The sequence below is a fragment of the Schistocerca nitens genome, chromosome 10 (assembly GCF_023898315.1).
Source record: "Schistocerca nitens isolate TAMUIC-IGC-003100 chromosome 10, iqSchNite1.1, whole genome shotgun sequence".
NCBI classification, from domain to species: domain Eukaryota; kingdom Metazoa; phylum Arthropoda; class Insecta; order Orthoptera; family Acrididae; genus Schistocerca; species Schistocerca nitens.
The window spans coordinates 96,330,528-96,346,760 of record NC_064623.1 but is presented as its reverse complement, the minus strand read 5'-3'; the positions used below and the strand labels follow the sequence as shown (position 1 = coordinate 96,346,760).

At 39.4% G+C, this 16,233-nt stretch overlaps 1 protein-coding gene across 1 annotated transcript in view; it reads right to left on the bottom strand.

The window, feature by feature from the left end:
• Positions 1-4,434: 4,434 nt before the first annotated feature.
• LOC126210636 (nuclear RNA export factor 1-like) overlaps positions 4,435-16,233 on the bottom strand; it is a 158,808-nt gene continuing 147,009 nt past the window's right edge. Inside the window, exons 13-14 of the mRNA XM_049939953.1 lie at positions 10,410-10,546; positions 4,435-7,179 (exon numbers count right to left, since the gene is read on the bottom strand). Coding sequence (XP_049795910.1) covers positions 7,059-7,179; positions 10,410-10,546 — 258 coding nt within the window. The 3' untranslated portion in view covers positions 4,435-7,058. The remainder of the gene's footprint in view (positions 7,180-10,409; positions 10,547-16,233) is intronic.

Sequence of the window (16,233 nt, the reverse complement as noted above, 5' to 3'; positions counted from 1 at the left end):
TGCTCAGCAGTGTGGGATCCGTACTAGATAGGGTTGATAGAAGAGAGAGAGAAGATCCAACGGAGAGCAGCGCGCTTCGTTACAGGATCATTTAGTAATCGCGAAAACGTTATGGAGACGATAGATAAACTCCAGTGGAAGACTCTGCGGGAGAGACGCTCAGTAGCTCGGTACGGGCTTTTGTTAAAGTTTCGAGAACATACCTTCACCGAAGAGTCAAGCAGTATATTGCTCCCTCCTACGTATATCTCGCGAAGAGACCATGAGGATAAAATCAGAGATTAGAGCCCACACAGAAGCATACCGACAATCCTTCTTTCCACGAACGATACGAGACTGGAATAGAAGGGAGAACCGATAGAGGTACTCAGGGTACCCTCCGCCACACACCGTCAGGTGGCTTGCGGAGTATGGATGTAGATGTAGATGTAGATTAGGCTGCTGGAGTAGACCATTTTCAGTCGAACTTTTTTGTTACTCTAAATATAATAGAACAGAGAGTGTTATAAGTAATACATATTAATTTAAAATCATCCCAAAGGGCTAGAATGACAGTAATAGCTTTTTATATAAAAGGGTCTAGAACTCAATCTGATCTGAAGATCTGATTAAATATACAGTATTTTGCATGATATGTGTAAAAACTAACTCTTACTGGGGTGAGCACTTTGGCCACTTTTTAAGGTGAGTAACGTGGTCACTTTCCACAATAGGAAACCATGTCAGTGTTAGTGGTTCACAGAAGAAACTATAAAAAAAAAAAGATTTCCTTTGTTGGGTCAGAGGGCTACAACTGACTCAGCAGTCCTCATTGCCACTACAGCAGTTGATGATCGACATGGCAGTGGGTGATCTCCACATATCGTCTGCGGCTCAGTTCCTCGACACACTGCTTCACCTACGCATTTACTGCTCACTGACATCACACTGCAGCAAGCTGTTTTCATTAGCCAGTGAGCTGCATTCAGACCAGAACTGACATTTCATGTGATTTGTTTACGTTTAAACTTTCAAAGCATTGAATTGGTGTAGAAGGGTAAATGAGAAGTGATGTTACTGAAGTGCTTTAAAATCTAAATACACATATGTGGAAGGTAACACAAATAATACTAATGGCTACCTTATGTCAGGTGCCTGAAAATCAGAAAAGCTTTTACTAAAAAATAACAGAACAAACCTCCTCTGTCAAACCCGCTGGCAACAAGGAAGCTGTGTGTCAGAACTTGTCAGGCAACTGCACTGTGCAGGGCAAAGAATATGCAATGGCTACTTTACCCAGCCTGGCCACTGAAGTGTGACATGACATGTATAGGATGGCATGTCCCAGTTCCCAGCTTTGGTGACACCAAAAGATGTCTGTGACATTTAGTAATGAATAAGTATTGCAGAGTGCCTCTTTAGGACACATTACTACGATATGTGCAGGTGGGAGAACAGCTTGAATCCATCGCTTCTACAATGCGAGATGGCGAGTGAGCATCTCCTCCTGCTGGTTTTTTTTTTGTTCTTTGGCATCAGGCTTTATAAGTATTTAAAAAGACGAGAAAAAAAGAGGAAACTCACAGCTAAAGTGGTCCCGTGACAAATGACTGTTGAATTGGTTTATTTAAGGAGACACTTCTTGTGTTGATCTTTCACAAGCTACATACATGGTGGGTCAGGAGAAAAAAAATATTTGCTTTGAGGGGTGACAGTATTAATGCTTCTCAACAAAAATATTCATACGAACATATGCACTTTTTTTAACTGTATCTGCAAACGGCAGTTTGAAAATTGCAAGCGTCAGTCGCGTGTCCTTCTTCACCAACACTCACACGCGAATCCAACCAAACTGACATTAGGCCACATAGTGTTGTCTTTACTGACCATTTCAGTGTGCACTTCACTTGCATACTTACGACCAGTGACACAGTGAAACATATCCTGGGCATCGGATAGACCGCCACAGTGTCATTTCTTGGCCACTGAGGTCACCTGAACTTACTCCATTAGATTACTTTTTGTGGGGCTGGCTTAAGGGTAAGGTCTACAAGCAAAGAGTGAACACAAAGGGTGAACTTCATGCTCGTATTTTACATGCGTGTGCTCAAGTAAAGAACTGCACAAAAGAGCTTGTGTCAGCAACACAGCAGTTGTCTACAAGAGCTGCAAAATTCACTGCAGTTGTGAGGAAACATACACAATTAAACAAAACATTTGATCACAATGTTTCATTTATCCTTTCACCATTGTTTTCATTAGTTTCCTCAGAAATTTTTAAGAACAGGACATATGTTCATATTACTTTTCTGTTCAGAATCGCTAAGACAGTCACCCCTCAAAGCATGTACCTTTCCGAATTACTCACCCTGTATGTTTTAAGATGATGTGCAAACCTGCTTAGTAGATGATATTGTGTTCTGAAAGATGATGTTGTTGTAAAAGAAATTTTGAATACAGAAGGTGTAAAGCGCAGAAGATTATGTTTTTCAAGCAGCTCGGAAAAGCTGGTGTCGGTGCTCTCTTTCAGCATCCATCCACACATAAAGAAAAGGAGTCCTGTGAAGACTGCTAGAACATATTAGGTGATATCAAATAGCAGTTCCACCTCAGCAAAAATCAAGAAAGGTGATCAAAAGAAATTTTATTGAATAAATCTACTGCTACCAAACACAAGAGGGTTACAGACTGCACACAAAAATGCAACATTGATGCCGCTCCGTAAAACTATCCGTGTTCCATTTCTTACCTGGCGCTACATATCATCCCACTGCCGCCTTCTCCAGTTCCGTCACAGGCACGTCTTACCCCACCAGAGGCTGGACCACCTGTGAGAGTGGGCATGTGGTCTACTGATTTAGCTGAAACCCTGTGGAACTCTACGTGGGCGCAACCACTAACAAGCTGCTTGTCTGTACGAACGGCCACTGCCAAACAGTCTGTAAGAGTTACCAAGCGTGCCCCCTTACACGGTGTGTCCACCTTTGATGACTGCTTCACAGCCTATGCTGTTTGGATTCTACATCTACATCAATACTCCGCAAGCCACCTGACGGTGTGTGGCGGAGGGTACCTTGAGTACCTCTATTGGTTCTCCCTTCTATTCCAGTCTCGTATTGTTCGTGGAAAGAAGGATTGTCGGTATGCTTCTGTGTGGGCTCTAATCTCTCTGATTTTATCCTCGTGATCTCTTCGCGAGATATACGTAGGAGGGAGCAATATAATGCTTGACTCTTCGGTGAAGGTATGTTCTCGAAACTTTAACAAAAGCCCGTACTGAGCTACTGAGCGTCTCTCCTGCAGAGTCTTCACTGGAGTTTATCTATCATCTCCGTAACGCTTTTGCAATTACTAAATGATCCTGTAACGAAGCACGCTGCTCTCCGTTGGATCTTCTCTATCTCTTCTATCAACCCTATCTGGTACGGATCCCACACTGCAGAGCAGTATTCAAGCAGTGGGCGAACAAGCGTACTGTAACCTACTTCCTTTGTTTTCGGATTGCATTTCCTTATGATTCTTCCAATGAATCTCAGTATGGCATCTGCTTTACCGACGATCAACTTTATATGATCATTCCATTTTAAATCACTCCTAATGCGTACTCCCAGATAATTTATGGAATTAACTGCTTCCAGTTGCTGACCTGCTATTTTGCAGCTAAATGATAGGGATCTATCTTTCTTTGTATTCGCAGCACATTACACTTGTCTACATTGAGATTCAATTGCCATTCCTTGCACCATGCGTCAATTCGCTGCAGATCCTCCTGCATTTCAGTACAATTTTCCACTGTTACAACCTCTCGATACACCACAGCATCATCTGCAAAAAGCCTCAGTGAACTTCCGATGTCATCCACAAGGTCTTCCTACTGACACCAGCTTTTTCTGAATTAAGCAGGTGGGAACTCTTCCTCTGTTCCCGCCACACTGGCCTCTACTTCCGCTAGTCCCTGTTCCCACCTTCCTCTGTCCCCTTCCCTGCTTCATCTCCAGCCTCAGACGTGTGTGATGTACCCCGCTGCACCTGCACAATACCTTCGCCACCTCCCCTATTCTCATCCAGCACAGCCTCGAGATGCTGCAACTAGGGGCCCACTATCTTGTGCTCACTGTCACCCTACACACTCCCAGAGGCAGCAGTGCAGCATCTTCTCCCACCCCTACTCTAGTATCCCTCTCTTTTCCTACACCACACCTCTCCTGTTCCACCACAACACACCTACCCAAGATTGCTGCTCACTACAGTCAGACCTCAGTAACCAGAAATGATTGTGTCGATGTGTGTAAGAGTTGTTCCTGTGTGTGTGTGTGTGTGTGTGTGTGTGTGTGTGTGTGTGTGTGTACAACTTGTTAATATAGTAGGCTTAGGAGCTGATCAAAGAAATTTTTGTTATGCAAGGAACGATTTAAATTCATGTATTTGGGTGTGTTAAAATTCATATTAGCACTGTTATATTCCAACTTCTGTATCTTTATTGTAGTGAACAAAAATTAAATTTACATATTCATATCACAGAGACTCCTGTGGGCCACAGAACATAACTCATGTAATGTATGTACAAAGACAAAAAATACAGCTGACTCGAGATTATGTTTTAAGGCTGATTTCACATACGAAATCATTTATTTACTTACAGTCTAATGGTCATTACATTTAATTATCAGACAGAATTACTAGCCAGTGCTTACTTTCAGGAGGCAAAATATTTAGTGCTGCCGATAAAACACGTATAAAAGAAAACGTACACGACACATACTAGCTTTCAGAACTATTAGATCCTTCCTCAGAGAAGGAGAGAGAAATAAGCTATGGAACATTCGAAAGGGAGGGAAAATCACTCTCACTACAAGATGCTATGACACAGTGTGGGGCTACAAATTTGTGCTTATAAATTATGTCTCTCAAAGGCCGCCACATGTGACATCAAAGTAAAATATATATAACAAAGAGTTGCTTGAAAAAATTATGTTGTTAACTATCTTGAGTAATTAACTACTGGATTATTTTACGTTAGAATAGCTAGTGCTAGTAGTTTGTTCGGATGGTACTTGAGGTCCCTAGGTGTCCGAGAAGCAACAACACACGGCCGAGGTAGCAGTGACAGATGATCATACGCATTTTGTAGCTCCCCAGTTTTGGGATGTCATGGAAACTATGGATATCGTATTTACAAAATATAATTTAATAATATGAATGTTGCATGTAACAAATTAATATTGAAGAATAATCAATGATACTTTGTTTATGTAGGTTACTGAGCCAAAGCGATGTCAGTTGGCACCAGGTTTTGGTTAATAAACTTGTGTTGTCTGAAGACGTGGTCTTCTTAGTGCAATTTGGTGTAAACTTCTGATTTTATTTTCTGTGAAGCCTGTTATGAGACCTACATCCAGCATAAATGACAGTTAGATATTCACTGGCTTTGGCAAGGCACACAGGTCAAAGTTAGTTGAAGAGGGAGATAAATAATTTAGAAGTAAAGGAGACAACTCGCCAAATAGGAGAAGTGTTGAGTTGTCAACTGGCGTTGACATGTGCATGTGCCCCCCCCCCCCCCCCCTCCCCACGCACATGCACATGTATGACAGGCAGACTGGGGTAAGGGGTTGTGTCAAGTGGTGTGAGTAGAGGGACAAGAGAGGCAGAAGTAGGGGGAGGGTTTGGGGGAGGATGGCCGACTGCTCAGCTGCACAGGATAAGAATGAGACACACGGACACAGGAGCTGGTGAGTTTGTGCAGTGCACAATGCTGTTGATGTGGTAGAGTGGATTGGGAGGGGGGACAGGACACAGGAAGGGGAGCCTGTTGGGTAGAAGGTGTCTGCAGTGGGGTAGGAGAAACTGAGGCCAGGGGGATTATGGAATGAAGGGCATGTTGTGAGGAAATACTCATTTATGTAGTTAAAAAAAACTTGTGCTGGGAGGAAGCATCCAGATGGCAAGGGCTGGGAAGCAGCCAATTTAATGTTTTCCACTACTGGGTGCTCAACTCTGCTCTCATTTCTGAGCTACACAGGTAGCAGTTATCCTCACAACACTTTCATTCCCGTAATCCTTCCAGCCTAAGCCTTTGCTAACTCACTGCACCCACACTCTCTACCCAACAGTCTCCTCTTCCTGTCACCCCCTTCCAATCCACACCTCCACATCACTGGCACTGTCCATTACGTGAACTCACTGGTTCCAGTGCCCATGTGTCTCATTCTTATCTCACACACAGAATGTCTCCTCTGAGCTATCAGCCAGCCTTACCCAATGCTCCTCCCACTTTCCACAAATTTCTATCTCTACCTGTCCTACCCCACACAACCCCACACCCGTCTACTTGCTGATTTGCAGTTCCGATATAGTGTGTTCAGCCAAACTAATACAGCTGCAAAAGTGGTTTTGTGTGTGTGTGTGTGTGTGTGTGTGTGTGTGTGTGTGTGTGTGTGTGTGGTGTGTACTCCATTACTATCAGCATTTGTCCAAAATCTAGCAAGGTTTTCATTCTTTTATGTGTGCCTGACGACTGAACGCTTTTACTGTTCGGCAGGTTGTCTCCTTTACTCCTAAATTATTTACACTCTGCCAGAACATTCCTTACCATACTTAGGTCAAGAGCGATTTGATTAAACATCACCACAAGCACTGACGATCCATCCTCAATGACCTGCTCATTCCTTCTCATCCTCAGGTCAGAGTGCTCTGAACTTCCTTTTTAGCCTTCCCCAAGATATGCCCTTCTAATCTCTGAGAAAGAAACTGATAGTTCCAAAAGTTAGGATAGTGTGTATCAGCAGTGCTGACGGTAAGGACTGCCTAGTAATTTTGTCTCATAATTTAATATTTTTTTCGACTGAATTTTTCTTTTGACACAATGAACATTAGATTAACTACTCTCTGCACACTGCTCCCTGCTGATAAACCTGCACTAACCAGTCACAAAACTAAGTTGCAGCCCCTTTTTCTGGAATAATGCTGCTGCAATTACAGCAATTACCACATTCACAATGCATGTAACGTTTGTAAGTAGCTGGTTCAAATACTGTACAGACACAGGTATTCGAAGGAGGTCAACAGCTTTTCCCTTTTTATGATTTTGCAGCTTCTTTTGCTTTTATGAATCTTTCTACTGGAATTTTGCCGGCTTTGTACATTTCAATGAATGATAGGAGTGCTTTTCTTAGGTCCCAGTGCGCAGTTTCCAGGCACCTGAAAAGAAAAGAGTGTTTTTTACTATTTAAGGCACCAGAATCTTCTGAAACATGAATGACAGCTGCTTCTTGTAGTTGTTTGCACAATATCTATGCATGCCTACATGAAAAACAAGTATCCAAACAAGCATATATGGGAAATTCATTAAACACCTGTGTTACGGAAGGAGAAATAATTTTTTCCAAAACAAATGATTTATTTCTCTATATCTATATCTACATAATAACTCTGCAGCTCATGCTTAAGTGTTTAGCAGAGTGTGCATAAAACCCCTTCAGACTATATCTCCAGTTCCATTCTCAAATAGTAATGCGGGAAAAATGAACACCTAAATTTGTCCAGCCATTAAATAACAGTAAAGCTTTGGACATATTAAATTTAAACTCATTTCTTTCCCTGCCTAAGTCCATTACTTATGTCTGAGGCCTTTTGCTAACAAAACATTGCATACTCATCTTGTTACACTTTACTTGAAGTCCTCTTGCACACCTGTATGCAGCTTCTTCGCACCGATAAAATCATTTCCAATGGCATTGATTAAATTTGTGATCATTCAATGAACATTATAAATATAGAAAGGGAGGGAAAAGTGTTACAAACTTCAGTATACAAATCAACAGTAATGAGTAAATACTGTGTGTCAGACAACTAGAACACAGGTGTTACACACCAGATTGTGTATGATGGGAAGCATTCCGTTGTGGGTGACTAATTACAGATGAAATCAGCAATGGTCTCATCAGAATGCAACAAACCCACTGAAAGCTAATGAAAGTGGAAAGCTGAGGGAGGGGGGCAGGGGAGGGGAGGGAGAAGTGCAGGGACAGAGAGAGAGAGAGAGAGAGAGAGAGAGAGAGAGAGAGAGAGAAGGATTTTAGTCAGAAGCTCAGGGATTATCTGTTGTCTCTATGTGCCTCTCAATTGTTGGGAGCCTTATCCACGTGGTTAAAAGTGTTTCAGGTAACATGCCTGTTATGAGGAATAACAATATTGCAAACCCATTCACAGGAAGATGATCAACTCGTTTCCTAGTCATTGCATAATAAAGCATGCCCATGGAGGGAAGGTCAGTATTCAGGGATGACTGGAACACTCATTTGAAGCAAAAAACTTCACATGGACAAATGCACTGTTCCAAATTATTTCCGAGACAGGACACATTTAATGTACATTTGTTTCCAGGCTAAGGGCGCACACAAACATCGTACCCATCTGACATCTTCAATGTTTTATTCTAGGTAAACCCACTTGTTGCTTTTAACCTCTTTGCCCGGGATATCTTTCTGCTTTTAAAACTGGCCCAATTAACATTCAGCTGTCCACAATGTGTTTTGAGTGAAGTAGTGTGATGGATTGAGAATGTATCAGAAGCATTGATTAAGTGTGTATGTACACACACTGGCTAAATTGTCACATATCTATGTTCATATTTACGGTATCTGCTATGGTAGTGCTACTGCTGCAGTCAAAGAATTATGTTGGTGGTTTCGCTTCGAATTACTGATAGTAGTGGGTTTACAAGTGTGAAACAGGTATTCTTCCAAGTTCCCATTTTTTTTTTTTCAGAACATGAAGGTTAACAACCTGAGGAGGAACAGCAACACATTGTTGAAACAGTGTACCATATCCCTACTAGCAGCACACAACAACTTTCTGCATGTATCAATAGCCAACAAACATGTTTAAGACAAACATTAAATGTGCAAACTTTGTACACATTTCACGTACGTGTCAATAGTTTTCACATTGGCAACAGTTCACATGACTTGAATTTTGTCACTGGTTAAATGACACTCGTCATTTGCTGATGAAGCCACACTTACACAAAATTAAATCAACAACATCCATAATAATCATTGATGGTCACAGGAAAATCCATACACCACAGTGGACCCAGATTTCCAAGTTCATTTTTAGATCAATCTTTGGTGCGGATTGATCGGTAACACATTGATAGGTCTAGTTATTCTAGAAGAATAAATGATGGGATGGAATTATTTATATTTTTTGGAAAATTCATCTGTAGAGTACCCTGAGGACATTCCTTTGGCCACGTACAAGCTATCCACATTTTGCGAGATGTGTGAGGGTGTTGGATGAAGTTTGAAGTGTACAAACAAAATGTGAATATGCAGGATGAACTCTTTGGTCACATCATGGACACTGCTGCCCTCATTAAGGAATGTGCAGAGCCACTCATACAAGCACACAAATCTTCTCCCAAGAGTGCACAAATGCACTGAAGTTGACAATAGCACATTCAAACACTTAATGTGAACTGTGCAACAGCTGTAATGTGACGTGTACGATAATGCATAGAGGAGAATGTTTTAAAAATACGTATTTTTCAATTGATACTTTGGTAAAATGCATGTTGTAATGTTTACTGACAATCTACTGAATAATACATGAAGTAAACAACAATGTACACTATATGCATTCTATCTTGAAAACCATTCAGAACATGTCATATGTCCAAATGAAGTTTTTTGCTTCAAATGATTATACCTGTCATATCCCTGGATACTGACCATTCCTCGTGGAACACCACGGTTGATGCATCTGTGTTGTTGTTAATGATTATGATGGACTTAAGTCTACTAACAAGATGTACAGCTATGCCTTTAGAGAAAGATCACAATGCTCGGGCATTACAATAAATCTGCATGACTTGTTCTCAAGCACAAGCTCAAAGCTTCCTTCCTGGATAGTTACCTCTACTCCCTGCAGGAATACTATTACATTGTGACAATGTTATTCACCAAAATCAATAATTTTGTCCATGTTTATGTTGTACTTAAGTCAAGTATAGCTCATCAAAATGTATAATAAAATATGAAAATTTATTCAGGCTCATTTACCTAACCCAGCCCCACCGAGCTCCCAAGTAATATCAGCCAAATTATAGAAAAATTCCCACTATAGGCCATAATCAAAATCCTACAGTTTCATTATATTTGTAAAATGACAGAAATTATTCTTACATACCATACTTACTATCATTGTTGTTATAGTATCATTATTTTTATCATTCTTTTAATCTCACAGATCAACATTTTATTATTCTACTTCTATCAAATTTTCTTCTTTTTACCCTTAACAAGTTCTGGATGTGTTGCTACAAATTTAATTCTCTTTACATTAAAATACCCAATAAAAGTAAACTAGAAGAAAGTGAAATGCAAAATTTTCCCTATAAGAACTCAGCACAAAAATGGTGTACATACTTGTGTGACCACTCAGACGTCATGTTGGTAAGTTGTGAATACTTTTCTGTCATGGAATTTTTATCACTCTCTGTTACTTCCCTTGGTGGCCTGATTTTTTTTAGGTTTGTATGTGGCTTTGTGAATCGAAATGCATCCTGCAGAGAAAGATAAATAATTAACCATTGTGTCATCATACAGTATCTACAGTTAGTTATTGTTTAACAATACTAAAAAGTTAACGAGGACACAGCAAACAAACCTGTGCAAACCATTTGCAACAATCACTAGGAAACAATAAAGTGTATGTCATAGAGAACTAACATGTATACAAATGACACGCTGAATGTGTCAGAATGGTACAACAAAATTATTTGTAACTGGATTCTGTCACAAAATGGCCACCTTCAACAAGCATAAGTCTTAAGCATGTATCATATCAGGGATTTTTGTTAATCAGATAAAGGGTACTTTTTTCAAAGATGATTTTGATGTTGTTGCTAACATCACACATCATCAATGATAAGGTGATGGTTCAATTACTCTTTACGAAGGGAACAGGAAGCAAACTGTGTACTTACAAAGGGACATTCCCAATAATGTGATCAACTTTTTGAAACCACCTGTATAGTAGGATCACAGGTACACACCCTACAGCCATTCACCCCGCTAGTCCCTTGTATGTGAGTTACTGATAAAAAAAGAAGTTCTCATGATCCATCACAGCTTTGAGAATACAATGACTTCAGAAATGGGGTCATAGGCAAGCGGTCAAGTTGCCTAGCGAGTGTGAGAAGGTTGTGGGTTTGAGATCTGTTGAGTGCAACCTTTTTTTTTTTTTTAAATCTTTATGGAAATGATCGAGATAATTATTTTTATTTAATTAACGTGTTAAAAATACATATTTTATTTCTAATTCTTTGCCACGGCCTTTCTATCATTGTGGTAACTTTTTCATTTGCTCTCTTTTTTTTCCCCTCATTTTCATTCTTTTTTTTCTTTCAGTATCTTTGCCCCAAGAACCGTGTATCATGACACGGTACATTGGCTTGCGTGCCTCAACGATACAGATTGTCACACTGTAGGTGCAACCACAGTGGAGAGGTATCTGTCGAGATGCCACATAAACATGTGATTCCTGAAGAGGGTCAAGCAACCTCTTCAGTAACTGCAGGGGCAACAGTCTAGATGATAGACTGATCTGACCTTGTAATAACATCAACCAACATGGCCCTGCTGTGCTGGTCTGTGAACAACTGAAAGAAAGGGGAACTACAGATGTCATTTTTCCCTAGAGCATGCAGCTCTATTATATGGTTAAATGATGATGGCATCCCTTTGGATAAAAAATCATGAATATAAAATAGTCTCCTCTTTGGACCTCTAAGTGGGGCTTCTCAGGAGAATGCCATCATCAAGAAAAAGAAAACTGTCATTTTATGGATCAGAGTGTGGGATGCTATATCCCTTAATCGGGTAAGTAGGGCAGAAAATTTAAAAAGGGAACTGGATTGGTTGAAGTTAAGATATAGTAGGAGTTAGTAACATTCAGTGGTACACTCATCAGGACTACTGATCTGGTGAGTACAGGGTTATAAATATGATACTTTCCTTCTCATCCCGTACGGTAAGTCTCCCCTGACCTGCTGTTCTCGGTGACTTTCCCAAAATCTACCACTTTTCCTAGACCTCTCCAATTCTTTTCCTTCACCCCTCTTCCTACCCCTTCAACCCTTCTGCCTGAAGAAGGAGCCACTGGCTCCAAAGGCTTGCCAGTTAAAACAGTCTTTTATGTGTGTGTCCTGCCGCTGCTTGGTAAGTAGATTTTTTATCTAGAATGAGATTTTCACTCAACAGTGGAGTGTGTGCTCGGTCCCGCACACAGTTTTAATCTGCCAAGAAGTTTCAGATTTTTTATCTATCCAATTAAATAAAATTAAGTACAGGTAATACATGAATAAGAAAATAGTAATGTGGGTAAGTTACATTGAACAGCATAGTGAACATATTATTGTAACCAAGATAGACACAAATCGAACACTCATTGCAATAGTACAAGTTTACATGTCAACTAGATCCACAGGTAGTGAAGTAATTGAAAGATGTATGATGAAATGAAAGAAATTCTCCATCTAGTTAAGGGAGACGAAAACTAAATTGTGATGGTAGACTGTAATTTGATAATGGGAAAAGGAAGAGAAGGAAAAATAGTAGGCGAATATGGACTGGGGAAAAGAAATGAAAGAGGACGCAGCCTGGTAAAATTTTGCACACAGCATAATTTAATGATCACCATCACTTCATTTAAAAATCATGAAAGAAGGCTCTACACATGGAAGAGACCTGGAGACACTGGAAGGCTTTGGATTGATTACGTAATAACTGAGATTTCAGAATCAGATTTTAAACTGCAGGACGTTGTCAGGGGTGGAAAAGGACTCTAACCACAATTTACTGATTATGAAATGCAGATTAAAACTGAAGAAATTGCAACTGAGGAACTGAAGAGAAGGGACCCAGATCAGTTGCAGAAATGCAGAAGCTGTTCAGAGTTTCAAAGGGAGCATTAGGCAACAGTTGACCGAAACAGGGGGAAGGAATACAGCAGAAGGCAGGTGGCTAGCTGTGAGAGCTGAAATTGTGAAGGCAGCTGAGGAACAAATACATAAAAAGGCAAGGCCTACAAGATATCCTTGAATATCAAGGAGAAATTGAATTTCATTGTTGAAAGGAAAAAAATATAAAAATGCAGCAAATTTAGCAGGCAAAAGGGAATACAAATAGCTAAGAAATGAGAATGACAGAAAGTGCAAAATGACAGAGCAGGAATGGCTAGAGAACAAAAGCAAGGTTTTAGAAGTATGTATAGCTCTAGGAAAGATAGGCACTGCGTATAGGAAAATTAAAGAGGCCTTTGAGGAAAAAAGAAGCAGCTGCATGAATATCAAGAGCCCCAATGGAAAATATGGTTTAAGCAAAGAAGGAAAAGCTCAAAGTAGGGAGGAATAGATACATGGAAATAAACTTGAAGGCAATATTATAGAAATGGAAGAGGACATTGGTGAAGATGAATGGGAGACACAATACTGTGAGAAGAATTTGACAGAACACTAAAAGACCTAAGTCGAAACAAGCCCCTGGAGTAGACGATATTCTGACACAATTACTGATTTTCCTGGGACAGCAAGTCGTGAGAAGGACTCCAATTAGTATGCAAGATGTACGAGGCAGGTGGAACACACTTAAGACTACAAGAAGAACATGAGAATTCCAATTAAAAAGAAAAAAAGCAGGCACTGACAGGTGTGAACATTATCGACCTATCAGTTTAATAAGTCAAGGTTGCAAAATACTAACACCGATTATTTACAAAGAATGGAAAAACTGGTAGAGGACAATCTCACGGAAGATCAGTTTGGATTCTGGAGAAACATAGGAACAAAAGACCCTATGTCCTCTCTTAGAAGTTTGGTCAAGGAAAGGTAAACCTCTGTTTATAGGATTTGTAGACTCACAGAAAGTTTTTGACATATTGACTGAAATACACTCTTTCAAATTCTGCAAGTGGCACGGTAAAATTCAGGGGCAAAAGGCTGTTTACAACTTGTACAGAAACCAGACAGCAGTTATAAGAGGAGATGGGCACGAAAGTAAAACAATGGTTGAGAAGAGAGTGAGACTGGGTTGTACCTATCCCCGAAGCTATTCAATCTGTACAGTGAGCAATGAGTAAAGGAAAACAAACAAAAATTTGGAGAAGTAATTAAAGTCTGTGAGAAGAAATAAAAATTTTAAGCTCCGATGATGACATTGCAATACTATTATAGACAGCAAAGGACACGGAAGAGCAGCTGAATGGACTGGAAAGTGTCTTGAAAGAGGGATATAAGATGATTATTAATAAAAGCAAAATACAGTTAATGGAATGTACTCGAACTAAATCAGGCAATGCCGAGGGAGATAGATTATGAAATGAGACACTAAAAGTAGAAGATGAGTTTTGCCAATTGGGCTGTAAAATAACTGATGATGGTTGAAGTACAGAGGATATAAAATCTAGACTGACAACGGCATGAAAAACGTTTCTAAGAAAAGAAATTTTTAACATCAAATATAAAATGTTAAGAAATATTTTCTGGACGTATGTGTCTAGAATGTAGCCTTGTATGGAAATTAAATATGAATGATGAACAGATCAGACAATAAGAGAAAAGTAGCTTTTGAAATGTGGTGCTACAGAAGAACGTTGAAGATTAGACGGGTAGATCACATAAGTAATGAGGAAATACTGAATAGAATTGGGGAGGAAAGACTAAAAGAAGGGAACGAGTGACAGGACACATTCTGAGGCATCAAGGTATCGTCATTTAGGAGGAGAGGAGTGTACATATCGCACAGGGATACCAAGAGATGAATACAGTAAGCAGGTTTAAAAGGATATTGATTACAGTATGTATTTGGAGATGAAGAGGCTTTCACAGGATATCGTAGGCTGGAGAACTGTATCAAATCAGTTCTAAAAATACTGAACTATCAATTAAAAAACAAAAGTTGAAATAATCTATTTCTGCTAGTTGTACAATAGTGTCAAAAATTACTTTTCATTGTTAAGTGTATATTTTTTGGCTGTCATTCCTCATTCAGTCATTTAAAACAAAGGATTACATATGAAAGAAACTGTAAATCAGTCATTTCAATAAAGATGTGAACATAAACAGAAGGCACTCCACAAGATGTGAACCCACAGCCTTCTATCAATTAAAAAACAAAAGTTGAAATAATCTATTTCTGCTAGTTGTACAATAGTGTCAAAAATTACTTTTCATTGTTAAGTGTATATTTTTTGGCTGTCATTCCTCATTCAGTCATTTAAAACAAAGGATTACATATGAAAGAAACTGTAAATCAGTCATTTCAATAAAGATGTGAACATAAACAGAAGGCACTCCACAAGATGTGAACCCACAGCCTTCAGCCTATCAGCCAAATAACTTAACTGCTGTTACAGCAAACAGTTCTAGTTTTGTAATCACACAGACATTATTACACTTGCAGCCAAGATCTGCACCATTAGAGGACATAAAAAATATTAAAATTTCAATAAACAAACAGAAATAGCCCACATACAGCGACTGATGGTGACCCAACACTACAGGTGCTTTGCATCTGTCACAGTTTCACTATGTTTTTACACCTTTTGACAGTGCCTATCTTGGCTACAAGATTTTTGTGTTTTATATAACAGTTTGATGACAATATTTCAATTGAAATTTGTCATTAAATTACAAAAACAATCATGCCCCAATACTATTTTAAATTGTAAAAAATTATGGTTCAACACTTCACATAACAAAATATATTTATTATAAAAAAAATCATTGTTCAGAATGCACAAATGCATCAGAAACACTAATTTTAGAATCAATTTAAAAAAATGAAATCATTAGGAAAAGAAAAGAAAGATTGTAGTGAATATAACAGGAAATAGTACAGTGGCAGAAATATTTAAATTAAGAAGTGATACAGACATATATTACAGATGAAATTAGGAAAAGAAGACTAAAGTGGTGTCGGTTCTTTCAGAGAGTGAGAACAAGTAGACACAAGAAATACACTATTCGATTAAATGTATCTGGACATCTATTAATGGAAATGCGGTGTGTGCAACCTTCGCCTTTGTGATGATTTGAACTCTGCTAGGACTACTTTCAATAATGCGTCTGAATGTCTGTAGAGGATTGGCAGCCCATTCTTCCTCAAGAGTTGAAGCCACAGGAGATACTGATGTTGGATGCTGGGGTCTGGAAGAAAGTTGTTACTCTCATTCATCTCAGAGGTGTTCCAG